Raw genomic sequence first — 18,214 nt, 5'->3', positions numbered from 1 at the left:
GGCACTCGGAATGGGGGCCCAAATGGGGAAAACGCAATTAATATGGTTATTGACATTGTGCGTGGACTGACAGACTGTCCGATAGTCAGTGGGGGAGTAAAGCCGCCCGAGTGCGGACCGCCGAAGATGGAACGGCAGCTGGCTCGCTCAGGCACGCAATGGCCCTATCTCTGGCATAGCAAGGCTGGAGAGGGCAGTGTGACCCAAGACTGGTGCCGCAAGGCTGAGTGGATAGGTAGTTAACCCTTTGGTGGGGTGAAGTACTCCCTGCCGTGCCCCTGTGACTAGTAGGCCTATGGATGCAATAAACAAAAATGATGGCCATGCTCATGTTAGGGAAGGCCGCGTTCAAGCAAACACTTAGATCAGGGATGCCTGTGCATATGTTGAACTCGTGCAGGGCTATGGTGTGCCAGTGTGCACAACAGAGGATGACCAGTCTCGGAGGCCCAGGGAACAGAATCATCTTGCTAGTTGGTTCCACGGGATGGAATCGTTCAGGCCACAGGTATCCAATTGCAGACGGTGTACCCATCGTTGTTCTAGTCTGTACAGTGCTTGTTGGTTAATGGATGGATGACATTCCAACACTGTCCATTGAAGGTTGTCCGCCCTGTGTCCTGCTTCTTTGCAGTGATCATAGAGCCTGGTGTGCGTCTTCATACAGCGAACGTTGCTGTTATGCTCAATGATCCGCGTTTTCACAGTTCGCATAGTCATGCCTATATATTTCAGCCCACATGGACAGATGAGCAGGTATATACAGCGACTGCTGTTACAATTAGTGTGTCTGTTCATGTGCCAGGTGAACGTTGGCGTTAGCTTGATCACTTTGCTTTGTATGGTTTGGGGACAGATGATGCAGCTGCCACACCTGTAGTGACCGACCACTGGTGGCAGGTCCAATAAGGGGTTGTCATGGTGGGTGCCTGTCTTCTTGGGTCGAGTGTGGGTCAGGGTGTCCTTGAGGTTAGCTGTTCTTTTAAAAGCAAACCGTGGGCGGGGGATATCCAGGCCAGCAGAGTTCAGAGTATCCCAATGGGAGTTGATTGTTTTTTTGATGAAAGTTGAGTGCCTGGTGTATGTTGTCACGCAGGTGATGACATCGCTGGTGGGCTTCGGATTTGACTCCAGCAGGGCTTCTCTGTTATTATTCCGTGCCCTTTTAAAGGAAAGGTTCAACAATCTGGTTGGATAGCCCTTGTCTTGGAGTTTGTGTTGGAGAAGGGATGATTCACGTACAAAATCAGACAGTGCTGTACAATTTCTTCGGATACGGAGAAATTGTCCGAACGGGAGATTGTCCCTCAGGGCTCGAGTGTGATGGCTCTGATAAGGGAGGAGACTGTTCCTGTCGGTTTCTTTTCTATAAAGAGTGGTGGTAATCTCTGAAGGCTCCAGCCGGATGGTAAGATCCAAGAAGGGGAGGGAAATGGCGGAAATTGTACCCGTGAATTTGAGGTATGGGTTCTGCAGGTTAATCCAGGAGCAGAATGCCTCACAGCTAGTCCTATCCCCTTTCCATAGAATCAAGATGTCGTCGATATAGCGACGCCAGAGGGAAAGCTGTTCGAGAAAGGGGTTGACTGTAGCAGGATAGATGACCTGTTCCTCGAAGGACGCCATGTAAAGGCACGCCAGGCTCGGCGCGAAGGTAGAACCCATGGAAGTCCCGCGGATTTGATGGTATAATTGCGATTCATACCTGAAGAAATTTTCCGTCAGGGCTATACTCGCAAGAGCCATAATGAAAGAGATAGGGGTGCAGGATGTCCACTCCTCAGATCTCAAGGCATTCCCTACTGCTTCCAAGGTGGCTTGCTGGGGGATGTTAGTGTAGAGAGCCTCTACGTCCAAGGTCACTATCAGGTCGACGTTCTCCCTCCCGTCCATCTCTTCAATAAGACGTAAAACATCTCTGGTGTCTTGGAGGAAGGAAGGGATTTTCTTCACTAATGGCTGGAGGAATACGTCGCAAAATTGGGACAGTGGTTCCAAAAGGGATCCTATGCCTGACACGATAGGTCTTCCTGGTACCGGTGTAACCCCCTTGTGTATTTTTGGGAGGGTATAGAAATAGGGTGTGACTGGTTCGGTGGTGATGAGGAAATCTGCTTCCTTTTTAGACAACCATTCATTGGTTTCACCCTCTAGCACGAGGCTCATGATCGTGGTGGACAGGCGTTTGGTAGGATCTATTGTTAGGGGTCTGTAGTGGGTACTGTTGGAAAGTTGGCGTCTACACTCCAGGTCATATGCATCATAGTCTTGGATGACTGTGGCACCCCCCTTGTCAGCCTGTTTTATAACAATTGTGTCGTCATTCCCCAGAGCCTGGCAGGCCTGCTTCTCCAAGCCGGTTATGTTGTTGAATTGTTTACATTGAGGTTTGTTCTTGAGGGTGTTGAGGACTGCTCTCTCGAAGGTTAGAATCTCTGGGGGGACCATCCCATCTGTGGGGGTGAAGGTGGAAGGTTTGCGTAGACCTGAATCAGAAGTATCCGGTTCTGGTTTGTCTTGGAAGAAAGCTTTCAGGCGTATCTTTCTGAAGAGTTGTTTGAGCTCAATCATTTCTTGAAAAACGTCAGGGGTTGGAGTGGGGACAAAACCCAGTCCTTTTTCCAGGACTTGAGTCTCAATGGGTGTCAGAACTTTCTTTGATAGGTTTACCGTCAAACTCTTCTGCCCCTGGTGGAGCTCCTGGTTTCCACTGATGTCTGGGGGGTTGGTTGGTCCTGCCACTGTACTCCTTTTTGTCCGCCTCGCTTTCGCCCTCTTCCTCTGCCCCAGCCTCTGCCTTGAAAAGGTGGAGGGTTTGAAGGAAAGAATTGTGGCGGACCCTGTTGGTAAAAGGGGTATTGCCATGGGGGTGCCATGTGTGGAGGGCCATGAAAGACCGGTCCTTGATGGTAACCTGGTTGCCAGTTGGAGTGTTGTGGAGCCCGGTTGTTCCTGGAGTTGTATCCTCCACTGGAGTCGCTACTAGTGGATCCTCGCCGACTGTTATCCGTGTTCTCATCAGAGGAGTAGGATGTCTTCTTATTCTTAAAGCCATCCTTCAGATATGGATAGACTTTCTCCTTCTCGAACTTGGTGATGTCTTTCTGTAATTTGGCAGTTTTTTGATTAAGGAGATATTCATGATGGTCTGCCATTTCTTGGTTGATCTCCGCTAGTTTGTTAGTAAAGTTGGCCTTGGTATTCTTATTGACCGTGCTTCTCATTGTGGCTTCTATGGCTGAGATTTTCTCTTGTAGGGCCTCTGCCAATCGTTTGGATGTTTGTACGATGAGGAAAAGCAGGTCTTTGGTACATTTCCAGGAGACTTGTACCCACTCGACCTTGAACCCACTACTGGGTGCCATCCTCTCCCCAGTACACCGCACCTGCGGTTCCACATCTCGTAAATTTTCTTTTTATTTGACACCACAATCAGCCACACTCCAGTCACAATGGAGGATGTACCAGGCCTCAGTTTTGATGACGATGCCATTGATGAAGCCCTACGGACGGCCCCGAGTCTTATTACCCTTTCAGCTACGGCTACTTCGAGTGCCACCAATGACGACTGGGCCATACTCACTGCCCTAAAGAAAGAACTCATCAGGATCACTATGCACGGGATAATGATGACCGAGTACCTGCGAAAAAAAATTGCCCCACTTGGCCTTATCGTGAATATCATACCAAGACTCTTCCTTGAAGATAATCAGTTCAAGGTCGAGTGGGTACAAGTCTCCTGGAAATGTACCAAAGACCTGCTTTTCCTCATCGTACAAACATCCAAACGATTGGCAGAGGCCCTACAAGAGAAAATCTCAGCCATAGAAGCCACAATGAGAAGCACGGTCAATAAGAATACCAAGGCCAACTTTACTAACAAACTAGCGGAGATCAACCAAGAAATGGCAGACCATCATGAATATCTCCTTAATCAAAAAACTGCCAAATTACAGAAAGACATCACCAAGTTCGAGAAGGAGAAAGTCTATCCATATCTGAAGGATGGCTTTAAGAATAAGAAGACATCCTACTCCTCTGATGAGAACACGGATAACAGTCGGCGAGGATCCACTAGTAGCGACTCCAGTGGAGGATACAACTCCAGGAACAACCGGGCTCCACAACACTCCAACTGGCAACCAGGTTACCATCAAGGACCGGTCTTTCATGGCCCTCCACACATGGCACCCCCATGGCAATACCCCTTTTACCAACAGGGTCCGCCACAATTCTTTCCTTCAAACCCTCCACCTTTTCAAGGCAGAGGCTGGGGCAGAGGAAGAGGGCGAAAGCGAGGCGGACAAAAAGGAGTACAGTGGCAGGACCAACCAACCCCCCAGACATCAGTGGAAACCAGGAGCTCCACCAGGGGCAGAAGAGTTTGACGGTAAACCTATCAAAGAAAGTTCTGACACCCATTGAGACTCAAGTCCTGGAAAAAGGACTGGGTTTTGTCCCCACTCCAACCCCTGACGTTTTTCAAGAAATGATTGAGCTCAAACAACTCTTCAGAAAGATACGCCTGAAAGCTTTCTTCCAAGACAAACCAGAACCGGATACTTCTGATTCAGGTCTACGCAAACCTTCCACCTTCACCCCCACAGATGGGATGGTCCCCCCAGAGATTCTAACCTTCGAGAGAGCAGTCCTCAACACCCTCAAGAACAAACCTCAATGTAAACAATTCAACAACATAACCGGCTTGGAGAAGCAGGCCTGCCAGGCTCTGGGGAATGACGACACAATTGTTATAAAACAGGCTGACAAGGGGGGTGCCACAGTCATCCAAGACTATGATGCATATGACCTGGAGTGTAGACGCCAACTTTCCAACAGTACCCACTACAGACCCCTAACAATAGATCCTACCAAACGCCTGTCCACCACGATCATGAGCCTCGTGCTAGAGGGTGAAACCAATGAATGGTTGTCTAAAAAGGAAGCAGATTTCCTCATCACCACCGAACCAGTCACACCCTATTTCTATACCCTCCCAAAAATACACAAGGGGGTTACACCGGTACCAGGAAGACCTATCGTGTCAGGCATAGGATCCCTTTTGGAACCACTGTCCCAATTTTGCGACGTATTCCTCCAGCCATTAGTGAAGAAAATCCCTTCCTTCCTCCAAGACACCAGCGATGTTTTACGTCTTATTGAAGAGATGGACGGGAGGGAGAACGTCGACCTGATAGTGACCTTGGACGTAGAGGCTCTCTACACTAACATCCCCCAGCAAGCCACCTTGGAAGCAGTAGAGAATGCCTTGAGATCTGAGGTGTGGACATCCTGCACCCCTATCTCTTTCATTATGGCTCTTGCGAGTATAGCCCTGACGGAAAATTTCTTAAGGTATGAATCGCAATTATACCATCAAATCCGCGGGACTTCCATGGGTTCTACCTTCGCGCCGAGCCTGGCGTGCCTTTACATGGCGTCCTTCGAGGAACAGGTCATCTATCCTGCTACAGTCAACCCCTTTCTCGAACAGCTTTCCCTCTGGCGTCGCTATATCGACGACATCTTGATTCTATGGAAAGGGGATAGGACTAGCTGTGAGGCATTCTGCTCCTGGATTAACCTGCAGAACCCATACCTCAAATTCACGGGTACAATTTCCGCCATTTCCCTCCCCTTCTTGGATCTTACCATCCGGCTGGAGCCTTCAGAGATTACCACCACTCTTTATAGAAAAGAAACCGACAGGAACAGTCTCCTCCCTTATCAGAGCCATCACACTCGAGCCCTGAGGGACAATCTCCCGTTCGGACAATTTCTCCGTATCCGAAGAAATTGTACAGCACTGTCTGATTTTGTACGTGAATCATCCCTTCTCCAACACAAACTCCAAGACAAGGGCTATCCAACCAGATTGTTGAACCTTTCCTTTAAAAGGGCACGGAATAATAACAGAGAAGCCCTGCTGGAGTCAAATCCGAAGCCCACCAGCGATGTCATCACCTGCGTGACAACATACACCAGGCACTCAACTTTCATCAAAAAAACAATCAACTCCCATTGGGATACTCTGAACTCTGCTGGCCTGGATATCCCCCGCCCACGGTTTGCTTTTAAAAGAACAGCTAACCTCAAGGACACCCTGACCCACACTCAACCCAAGAAGACAGGCACCCACCATGACAACCCCTTATGGGACCTGCCACCAGTGGTCGGTCACTACAGGTGTGGCAGCTGCATCATCTGTCCCCAAACCATACAAAGCAAAGTGATCAAGCTAACGCCAACGTTCACCTGGCACATGAACAGACACACTAATTGTAACAGCAGTCGCTGTATATACCTGCTCATCTGTCCATGTGGGCTGAAATATATAGGCATGACTATGCGAACTGTGAAAACGCGGATCATTGAGCATAACAGCAACGTTCGCTGTATGAAGACGCACACCAGGCTCTATGATCACTGCAAAGAAGCAGGACACAGGGCGGACAACCTTCAATGGACAGTGTTGGAATGTCATCCATCCATTAACCAACAAGCACTGTACAGACTAGAACAACGATGGGTACACCGTCTGCAATTGGATACCTGTGGCCTGAACGATTCCATCCCGTGGAACCAACTAGCAAGATGATTCTGTTCCCTGTGCCTCCGAGACTGGTCATCCTCTGTTGTGCACACTGGCACACCATAGCCCTGCACGAGTTCAACATATGCACAGGCATCCCTGATCTAAGTGTTTGCTTGAACGCGGCCTTCCCTAACATGAGCATGGCCATCATTTTTGTTTATTGCATCCATAGGCCTACTAGTCACAGGGGCACGACAGGGAGTACTTCACCCCACCAAAGGGTTAACTACCTATCCACTCAGCCTTGCGGCACCAGTCTGGGGTCACACTGCCCTCTCCAGCCTTGCTATGCCAGAGATAGGGCCATTGCGTGCCTGAGCGAGCCAGCTGCCCTTCCATCTTCGGCGGTCCGCACTCGGGCGGCTTTACTCCCCCACTGACTATCGGACAGTCTGTCAGTCCACGCACAATGTCAATAACCATATTAATTGCGTTTTCCCCATTTGGGCCCCCATTCCGAGTGCCCGTGTCAGCGCACTGACGTTGCACCAGAAGAGCCCCGCTATGCCAGTCCGCACTCGCCCGCCCCCGGCCCCCCCCACCCCTCCCCTTTGCACGCCCAACCAAGCTGTTCCAAACCTTCAACCATACAGGCCAGTAAGACTACGTCCCCCATGAGCACCCTCCAGCGGTCTCTGATTGGCGCCTGCTGGCGCACTGTCATCGCGAGCCCGCCCCCTTCTTCCGGCCCCCGCCCTCCCACTCCGCATTCTTAATGGCGGATGTGTTTTGCACTCCTGACCGGCGGTTCCGCGTTGACTAGACGCCGACGGTGTGGGGGTAGGTGATACCGGCGAGTATCTCACGCCGCTAAGGTAAGCCTGCAGCCTTTACCATTGACTGGCCGCCGCTCCACCGTGACGGCACCCTGGCCAGTACCCACATAGCGCGCCCCGCCTCACCAGACTGTCTAAACTGAGACTTCAGCTGGTTTTCAGCAGCCCGCAGATTCTACTTCCCTGCCTAAATTGCTAACAATGCCAGACTCCCCTTGGCACACCTCCCGTTTGGTTTTTGCGAGCAGGTATAATTGGACCGCCGCTAATCCATAGCACCCTGGACTTTGATGGCCTGACGAGGCGGGGTGATCGCTGCCCCTCATACACGAGTTAGTCATGATCCGCGATCATGGCCTCATGCAATGACTCGTTGTTTAAAGAATGCTTCTTCCTTTTTTCCTCCTTTAGGGCTATTTACACCCCTAGCGCAGTCCCCACAGGAACTAGCCGCGCAGTTTGCCAATGGGCTCCTAAGGGTAGGTTTCACTAACTGACACTGTAACCTTATTACTGTGCGCCTGCCGCCCCCCGTGTGGCTGAGTGGCTTCTTGATGGTGTTTTGATACTGTTTTTATTCCTCTTTTCTAGTGGCTCTATTGTTTAGTTAAACGACTGACCACCCTTGCTACGATTAGCATTCACACATGCCTTGGAAACCCCGAGGCCATGTCCTGCCACACGTAATAATGGTCTCTCTCCCCTCACCATGTTGCACGCCATCTGCCTTCCTTCATAGACACCTAGTTTAATTTGATTTACTGGGTGCGTGTTATGACTTTTGGGGTGAAGTCACAGTATTGCCTGCCAACAATATAATCACTACCGACAATGTAGCAACTGTGATATCTATTGTTTCCTTAGGTCTGACGGTGATGCAGTGATCCTCGCCTTCCTTAGACCTATATCTACCAGGTTGTATTAATAATAGCCTGTAGCTCACCCTATGGGGCATATTAGGTTTATATGAGCACCTTTTTGTCGGTCCTGAAGAATTGCCCCGCTGGGCATGAAACATGTTGACCAAAATGGAGGGTTGATATGAGGCCACACCAATAGTTACGTTGGCCCTCAGTACCCCTCCCTACACTTTTTAATAAAGTGGCTAACCACCTGAATAAAGACTTCCCTGTGGACTATCCAACTTTTTATAAATTTTTCCACCGTTTAGCTCACTACCTCACTTTTTAAGCCTCACAAGTTTCTACTTATCTCGGCAAAGGAACAAAAGACCTCCGCAAAAGAGTGACACTCGTTGTTACCCGTCGGGCATTGCAGCGCCGGCCCGACGCAGGAGCAGGAAGCCGATGATATAAACAACATCCTAAGTAGGCTGAATGAGACATGTCATCCAGCTCATCAGTTGTGTGAGGCTTCCTTAGTTCCGTCAAGGAACTTGCTGACCACCCGGCACACACACCCCCCACACCCTTTAGCTGACTTCCAGCTTATTGTGAGAGAGACCTTATTACCTGTCATATCCCAGGGGAACAGTGTACACCCTTGCTTGCGAGTATTTGTGTTACTATCATTGGCAGCATGGCTGGGGCAATGTTTGGTACAAGCTGCAGTGGACTCCTGATGAGAGCCCTGGCACTTATTATTTGTTTTTCTTTACAAATTAAGCACTGCTCCACCCATGACTTTTGGCTGGGCACAGCCACTATGGGTGGTCACCCCCGCTGTGCTCATGCCTGTCTTTGCATAAACTAGGCCTTTCTTTCTTTTTTACCCTGTGTGGCACTTGTGGGTCAAACGTGACTTGCAATTTCACAAAATAGCAGGCAAACCCACTCCTTAAAATGGCCGCTTGTGTGTTCGCGTTCTTGTTTTGGCTTCCGAGTCGCACGCTTTTTTCTCTGTTTTTGCCTGATGTTTTACTCCGCTTCCCACACCTCTGGGTTCACTCCTGTGCTCCCCTGGGATTGGACAACATAAGGTCTCTCCTCAGGGCTGTGGAAGATTAGTTAGTGCAACCCTGGGACATTGTCAGAATGAAATGTGTGCAGCACTTCTAGTTGAAACAAAAATAATGGGGTTGGTACGAATTTGAGATGAGGGACGGAGTGGAAAAGAAACACTACATGCCTTTTCCTAAAGATGTCTGGAGAGGCTGTTTTGACTTTTAAACCGCAATGGCCCCTTGAACAACTATCCCTGGTACTTGCAAACCACTGAAAGCATCTTTGAGCCGCTCATCGCCACCTTACTACTCGAAGGCAAGTGACGCCTGGAGTCCTGCGAAGCCGCATCCGGTGATGTAAAGCGCCTCAAACTCCAACGGTTCAGAAAGCGTCAGAGCGAAGGAGCTATATATTATGTCCAACATGTCCACAAGCTCTGGGTTCTGTCAGGTGTTCCATATGCAATTACAATAAATTTAAATGCAAATCCTTTACATTGTGGTTACCCTAAAATCTTTGTATGAATCCAGACCTCTAGGTTCTGTGTTGGACACACACCATCCCTATGGATGAAGAGACCAGGGAACTTGGCAAACAGCTGCACATCAAATGAGTGATTCCCACAGGACTGGAACATACGCTTAAATGTGATTTTGTGGACTGTAATCACAATATACATTGCTACTCTTGTATGTTAGGCATAAGTTACATTTAGGCAGGGTGTTTGTCGGTGCTAGGCAGTTTAGCACATTACTGTATGAGGTGTGAATTTAATACACCACAACACTGAGAACACTACGCGCCTGGAGCGATCAGCCTCAAACACCCCACATCTCACCACCGTGTGAGACCCCTGTGCATGGCGCTGTCAAGCACACCATCCCAGAGGTCTCCCCGGAGAGGCAACCATGGGGGAGACACATGACACATTGCAAATTAATTCTCTCAAAGTGAAAGTGAAGGACTGCTCTGGAGTGAGGAGGGCTGTGTCAGTTATAACATTAAAATGTAGGGGGTGAAACATTGCATTCTTGTCGCAGACTGCCACACATTGTAGCTCATGAAATAAATCATTATTCAATGATCATTAAACAGGACTAGAAGGGAAGCTAGTCTGGGGTATTCGCATTAACATATTAATTAGTCCTCAGTGGCTACCCCTCAACCTCCAGCCCCACCCCCTTTATCAGTGGCGACTCGCAGTGGGTGTGCTGTGGGTGGTGGGGTGGCGCGGGGCGGGGGTGGGGCAGGTTGGGGGGTAGTGGAGTCGGACATACGACGTCCACGAGTAAAGTAAATAAATAAATACAACTATTTACCTTGCGTTCGCTACATCGCCGAGACATACTTTACTCCTGGACGTCATATGTCAGACTCCACACACACACCCCCCCCCCCCCGCCCACCGCCCGCAGAACTCCCACTGCGAACCGACACTGCCCTTTATTCTTCGCTCTGGAAATCTGTGCGGCGGGAGGGAAGGGGCTTGTGTTTAGGGGTGACAGTGGCCTCTCCCATGGCTGTGGAGTGGGTGTAATGGCTGCTCTTTCATTCTGAGAGTTGTAGTCTTGCATTGCTTACACTACACTGACAGCCAGCTGTCAGTTGCGTGGTGGCATTTGCGGTGTGATACTGGTACTTTTGCTGGTAAGGTGATGATGGAAGTGTTCCTGGTGGTGGTAGCAGTACTCGTGATGGTGGTGTACTTGTGGTAGGGTACTTTTTGTGGTGGAGTGGTACTGGTGGTTGTGGCGGTTGTTAATGCTACTGATGGTTGTGGTACTGGCCGCTCTGATGATAATAGGGATGATAGTAGTGGTGGTTGTGTTACTGGTGTTTGTGGCGGTGTTCCTTGTGGCGGTGTGTTTTGTGGTGTGTTTGTTCTGACAGTGGCATTGATCATTGTGGTACTGGTGATGGAGTGTTAGTACTGGTGGTGGTACAGGTGGTTGTTGTGGTTCTGGTGCTACTGGTGGTGGTAACAATGGTACTGGTGGTATTGGTGGGGGTGGTACTTGTGGTGATTATACTGGATATAGTGTCAATCAACCCAACCGTAATAGTGTATGTGCTGATGGTGGTAGTGTTTTTTGATGGTGATAGTCATAGTAGTGGTCATATTGGTACTGGTGGGGGTAGCATTGGTGCTGGTGGTACTGGTAATGTTGGCCAACACAGTAGACAACCCAGTGCATACTCCGTTTGGGCTACAGTCACTTCTCAGCAAATGCGGTGTTCACTTAACTATGAGCTCGGGTGTGAAGTCTTCCCCTAGGTATTTTTTTAGTTTATTTATTTATAACGTTTTTTATAGCGCGAACAAGATCCCGAGGGATAACAGAGCGCTTTACAATATGAAGGGAGGAAGACAAAGAAATATCAAAGGCAAAAACCAGAAGAGTACGGGAGAGAAAGAGAATACATTATAGAAAACAAATAGGAGGATAATGCAATAAAACAAATGTGGGGGTAACGAGGGTGAAAGACAATGTTCAGGGGGGAGCTGTAGCAAAATCAGAACAAAGTCAGCAGGAGAAATGTCAATGTGCCTGTGCAACTAACCCTATTAGGGTATGAATTTGTTCATTAGGAATCTTTTGGCTTCCACTTTGAACGCTGTCATTGAGGAGATTCTGCGAGTTTCCGGTGGGAGAGAGTTCCAAATCTTTGGAGTGGCTCCTGAGAAAGCTCAGTGGCAACTTCTCTTTTTCTTAAGGATACGAGGTTTCAGGAGGTGGCACTTCTTGAGGCTCTTACTCCACAGGATAAAGTAAGTTTTTCTGCAAGTTACGTAGGAGTATTTAGGTGAAGGGCTTTGTGTGTGCGAACAGCAATCTTTAAATGAATTTGTGCTTAGAAGGGCAGCCAATTGAGGGATTTAAGGACTGGTGATATATGATCTTTTCGCTTAGAATCCGAAACCTGTCTAGCAGCTGACTTGAGTGCAGCTCCTCAAAAATACAGACCGTCCTAAAGCAACAATCTTCTGGTGTGATTGGGTCTAGATTCGCCCGGTCAACCACCCTACGGGGCAGATTTACAAGAAACTGACACATCTGTACAGATGCGTCAGTTTCCCTGCGCCTCCCTGCGGAACCCTTGCACCACCATGGATGCGCTGTATTTACAATACGGCAAACCATAGAGGTGTTAGAAATTCTGATGCATCTTTTGCTGCAAAAGTCACGCATTGCTGGAGTTGTGTCGCAAACACGATGCATCACACTGCGTCACTTCTTATGCCTGCTCCAAGCAGGTGTAAGGTTTTGACGCAGTTGCATCCTAGAAGTGGCGCAGTGAAATCTTGTAGATTTCACTGCGTCACTTCTACAAGGCTTTTTTGCATGGGAACACCCACCCTGCATACATTATACGTGACGCAGGTATAATGTGGTGCAGGGCTTTACAATGTGATGCATCTCTCTACATGCGTCACGTTGTAAATGGGCCGCAATGTGTGCATTGTTTTCGCCGCCACTGCATCACAAAAAGTGACATAACGGCGGTGTAAAAGTGATGCAAGGGGCTTGTAAATCTTCCCCTACATTCTTAATGCCACCGATTATCACCACACATCGTTTGGATGAGGTCTTTGGGCATCATGCAGGTCACCCAATTTCGCCCATGTAGAACACACTACGATCAATGTCCCTCCAACCACACATCTGAAAGGGACCCATTGAACCTGAAGCTAAATGCAGCTTTTTCAAAGGTATGAAGTGCTAAATATGCCGCAGTGCAGTACACTAAGCCGTAGACATCTGCAGATGTTGCCTGAGTGTCAATCAAAAACACTTGATGACGATGACAATTTGTAAATGCCTAATTGGGTTTGTAAACTATTCATGAAGAGATATGTAATCACTGTCCATGTGATTATTGCTCTCTGAGGTTTGAAATAGGGTCTGTGAACTCTGGGTCGCCATTTACATTTTTTAAGTAGGGCATTTCTATCCAGTCTTGATCTTCCTTGAAGTTCCCTTGTATGGGGTGTTGACTCTTTTTCTCCTGCAAGCCCCCTGCAATTATTTTCTGTAAAATAGGATTGGAGAGGTGATTGGAAGTTCCTTTACATTGCTTAATAGTGGCAACACAATTTAGACCCAATTGGTTTCATATGTTTCTCCCAATCACAATTGTTTGAGGTTCGTAAAGTTATATATTAAATATTCCATTTGTTCCACAAAATACTGAGGGATTGTCCCCAATTGGCTCTGTGTAGTTGCCAAATTTGTTGCCCAATTGTCCACATGTTTTGTTCTCTGTATGTAAAGAGTTGCCTAATCCCTTCTTCACCCTAAATGAGTGTTTGGGAGTTTGATATTAATAAAATCTGAAACTTACAACACATTCAAACTGTGTCGGCCTTTGATATAAAGCAATTTTTTTAGAAAATATGTATAAACTGTTAACTGGTACCTTTCCATGTTCCTTTTTACAGACCTGTGGTTTGCTGAAGAAAGGCTCTGTGCTAGTGGCTGATAATGTCATCTGCCCCGGAGCACCGGAATTCCTCCAGTATGTTCGCACAAGTGGGCGCTACGATTGTACCAACTACCCGTCCCATGTGGAATACTCGAAGAACAAAGACGCCTTGGAGAAAGCAGTGTTTAGGGGATGAGCGCCTACTACCTGCCACCTCTTGTGTTGTGGTTGTGGTGTTTGGTGTTCCTTGTGCCTTTTGTGCAGGTTCAATTCTTGTCGGAGCCTATGACGGCAGAAGCGGACATCTGGTTTTCAGAAATGTCCGCCACATCACCCCTGTGGAGCTATATTTATTTGTAAATAGATTTTCTTTCAATGCCCTTAGATTCAAGTTGTTCTTCTAGGTCTGATCTTAGCCATTGTAACAGAATTGTATATAATGTCCTTACTTATAGGAGCTTTCAGCCAGCTTTCTTCATCTATTTGTCTGTCCATGTGCCATTCACATTTTTGCCCCACCCATCACAGTATAGAACATAGGGCCAGGGTCAGCCCACTTCAACCATTGGGTTACCGATCTTTGAGCGATGGAACTTTTCTCTTGCACAATGTGCACTCCCTCCCAAAAGTAGTCCACTTATACAGTTTTACAATTTTTTTTATTTTTACTGTGGTGTTGCTTTGTTGTCTCATACTAGTTTCAATTCTCAGTCGGTCTTCAGAGGTGACATGCCCTACATTAAAAACCTAAGGGTTGGGTTTAACCAGGATAGAGGCAGCAGCTGTAGCTAAATATTTACATTCAATCCACATGTAAATGAATCCAGATCAGTGTCGTGAAACCAAACACAAACTGAGAGAAACCAAGAAAGAATTCCCTAGTAACCACAGCACATGTAATCTCTGAAGTTCTGCTGTGGGCTTCAAATGTCTACAACTGGAACTGCTGTCCTACAATTCTGTGTGGGACCGCACCCGACCCTACAAGGAGTTCTATTCCTGCTTTAAGGCAATTTATGAACACCAAAGAGTGAGAAAAACACCTCCAAGCTCCTCCTTCTGCCCAACCCCCTTTAACGTATACATGACACCCCTGACAAACATTGTCAAGAGCCACAGGTTCAACATCATCTCCTATGTGGAGGACACCCAACTCATCCTCTCCCTGACTAATGCCCAAACGACCACCAAGGACAAGTTCCAAAGATGCATGAAAGATGTGTCTATCTAAATGAACAACAACTGTCTCAAACGCGGCACCGACAAGACGGAAGTACTCTTCTTCGGTAAAGGCACGGACGCCCCTTGGAACTATAAATGGTGGCCACCTGAGATCGGTCCAAACCCACCAACCACGCCCGCAACAATGGCATCATCCTCGATAGCCAGCTTTCCATGAAGAAGCAGGTCAGCGCCGTCTCCTCCGCTTGATTCCTCACCCTCCAAATTCTCAGGAAGGTCTTCAGATGGCTCCTACCCAACACCAGGCAAACAGTCACACAAGCTCTTGTCACCAGCAGACTAGACTACAGAAACTTCCTCCAACTTAGAACAACCGCCCAACTAATGACGAAACATCAGACTATCCAGAACACTGCAGCCAGACTCATCTGCGACCTCCCCAGACGGATTCACATCACCTCACTCCTCAGGAAACTCCACTGACTACCAGTCGTAAAGAGATGCCAGTTCAAGCTGCTCACCCATGCTTACAAGGCACTACACAATGAAAGACTGGCGTTCCACAACACTCAAATTAACTTCCGCCAACCTACCTTCAAACTCAACTCTGAATCCCTCTTCCTAGCAGCCACATGTTGCATCAACCGGACAAATAGCAGAGGTAGTTCCTTCTCCCACCTGGCGACTATGACCTGAAACTACATCCCCCTGCACCTCAGAGCCTCACCATCTCTCCAGCAGTTCAGGAAAGACCTCAAGACTTGGATGTTGAACCAAAAGGAGAACAGGCAGCTCGTTCTCCCAGCGCCTCAAGACCCTCACAGGTGATGCAGACGCGCTCGGCAAATTCGATTGATTGATTGAGAACAGAGGCCTGGATATGTAAATTAAAATGATTTGGAGTAAGTGGCTGGGAATATAAGGAGTGTGGGGATTCTTCAGTGATTGTATGGAAGACTCTATGGAAAAATATATAGCATGAAGGTTTTAATGACATCCCTGAAGTGTTTGCCTCTATCAAAAGTTTGCTCTATCAGCAGAGCAACCCTCCCAGTTTGCATCAACACCCAAACCTAAAACCAAAGACAGATTATGTCATTCCTACAGAAGTATGCCATTGCCTTTCATTTTGGATTTGGGCACTTCGGCTCCACCACAAGCATTCTGCAGACTCCACAATGAAGAGACCAGCTTCAGTGCTGGCATTGAGTTTGGGCAAGCAGCACTCTTTGTGCTAAGAACCCATCTGAGCTTACGCACCTCCCAATCTCTGGATTCCTTCACGCTTTAATAACTTTGTGGACAGTGGGCATGGAGAAAAGCGATAGAAAACATTACATATGTGCATGAGGCCTATTCTGGAAGCAGATCTAGACCACATGGAAGGGACACACGTGTTCCTGGCTTACCGCAAGCAGAATTAGAAACATTTTGATGACCACCACAGAGGTGGCACTCTTGTTATTTCCTAGGAGGATATATACTTCTGGAATGTGATCTCAAGTCGTCCAAAGTTAACAAAGCATGAACTGTGTGTTCTTTTTCACAAGAGGTCAAACTGTACGTATGCAAGAGAGTAATATAACTGCATTTGTATTTGTATGTGAATTTGCATTTTTTAAGTTGTCTTTAAAAATGTGCATAGCAGCTAACATTTTTAACTAATGTGTTCTTTTTGTATTGCTTTTTTGTAGCAGTTTATCTGGGTACAAACAGGGTAGAAATAAACCAAATACAGAAAGTGTTGACTTTTCTAATTAAGGATGATAGACACAGAGGAGTAAAAGGGAAATACTGTTCTAAACTATATATTATACTACGAGACATGTGTATGTAGGGGATTTCATGCCCCCTTTCTTGTGTGTATCTGCCTGTAATGGCATCATGTAAAACGTACCAATATAGCAATATTGACAATTTCTGAGAATCATTCCCAGCATACAAATGACTGCAACATAAATAATTTAGGTTTGAAGGTGATGCCAAGAGAGTGGTGGTGAAAACAGAGTTAATAAAAATTAACCCCCAACTATATTTGATTGTTACTTTCTTTGGCTAGATTTTCTTTCTGTTTATAGTGGGCTGACATTTTTCTCATGATCATTATTATTTTTTTTAAAAACAGAAGTTTGGCCATTTAGCAAGCGGTGGCATTTTTGATAATTTATTAACGAGTTACAGGAAATTTCTCTGTGCTTCATGTGGTAAGATATAAATAAATTCTTATCTTTAAATTAGGGACGGGCCGTGAAATTTACGGACGGTTGGTCACCCTATTCTGATTACCCTTTGACCTCACTGGGTGGAAAACGCATCACCCACTTGCTTCTAGCCTCTAGACTGAGTATAACTTACCATCCCCAACCACACCTTTGATACAAAATGGTGGTCCAGGGTCTGATTGATACATGCAATGAAAAAGCTTACAGCATTTGTCAGAGATAAGGTCCTGAATTTTGAAACAACATTGCCCCCTATTCGCACCTACATCAAATAACAAGATTGACCGATAGGATCGAAAATTAAGGTACATAAAACATCATATGGAGTGAAATGATTTGGATGCTTCCATTCTCGCCAGTTGGTAAAGACTAGAAAACAATCAATAATACTATGTCAATAGGAAACTTCCATGTCAACACATCAATGCAAAATTATTGGATCAAAGAACGAAAAGAGGGTTCACGGTCTCTGGTGAACTGCTGAAGCTTTCATTTAAGACATAACGTGTGATTGGGCAATGTCAATCCCTCCCTCCAATCCCCCCCTATAACTCTGAGTGATTTGTAATCAGGCCCAATGTGTCCAATGTACGCCCCCGCCTAAAAAACGAAGAGTTGTAAAGGGGTGGAGGTCTTCTTGTTTGGATTGGGGTCTCACAGCGAATCTTGAGAGACTCATGTATTACCTTAACCCTGTAATCCAGTGCTACTTTGGACCAAGTATCTGCAACAGGAACACAATTATTAATCATTAAAGAAACTATCAGTGTACTTGACGCAGTGCTTAATTTGATCCAGTGGTTTCCAGTCAGTGCTGGGCTCCACACTTGTCAAAACCACCGCTTTGTGACTGTCTGCCACAAGATGGTGCTGTCTGATTAACCTGGAGATTACCTCATCAGTTAAATATTAATTAAATATGCATCAAAAAACGGCTATTACCTGCAGCTCAAGCCATTCTTATAACTTTGGGGCCTAAAATATACAAATTCTCACATTTGTATGAGTGTGATGGGAAGTAGATGCGTTGTTAATATCACTGAGAGCACTGGCACGCATTAAAAACATTTTTTTTTGCAAACTGAGCACCTGTGGGTTTCATTTACTTAA

General features: G+C 47.0%; 1 protein-coding gene across 1 annotated transcript in view; it reads left to right on the top strand.

The window, feature by feature from the left end:
• Window positions 1–16,916, top strand: part of LOC144792754 (catechol O-methyltransferase-like) — an 80,720-nt gene extending 63,804 nt beyond the window's left edge. Inside the window, exon 5 of the mRNA XM_078667933.1 lies at window positions 13,717–16,916. Within this exon, the coding sequence (XP_078524059.1) occupies window positions 13,717–13,896 (180 nt within the window). The 3' untranslated portion in view covers window positions 13,897–16,916. The remainder of the gene's footprint in view (window positions 1–13,716) is intronic.
• The last annotated feature ends 1,298 nt before the right edge of the window (window positions 16,917–18,214 follow it).

Source organism: Lissotriton helveticus, chromosome 11 (assembly GCF_964261635.1).
Source record: "Lissotriton helveticus chromosome 11, aLisHel1.1, whole genome shotgun sequence".
Lineage (NCBI taxonomy): Eukaryota > Metazoa > Chordata > Amphibia > Caudata > Salamandridae > Lissotriton > Lissotriton helveticus.
This window is presented reverse-complemented; position numbering and strand designations above follow the sequence as displayed.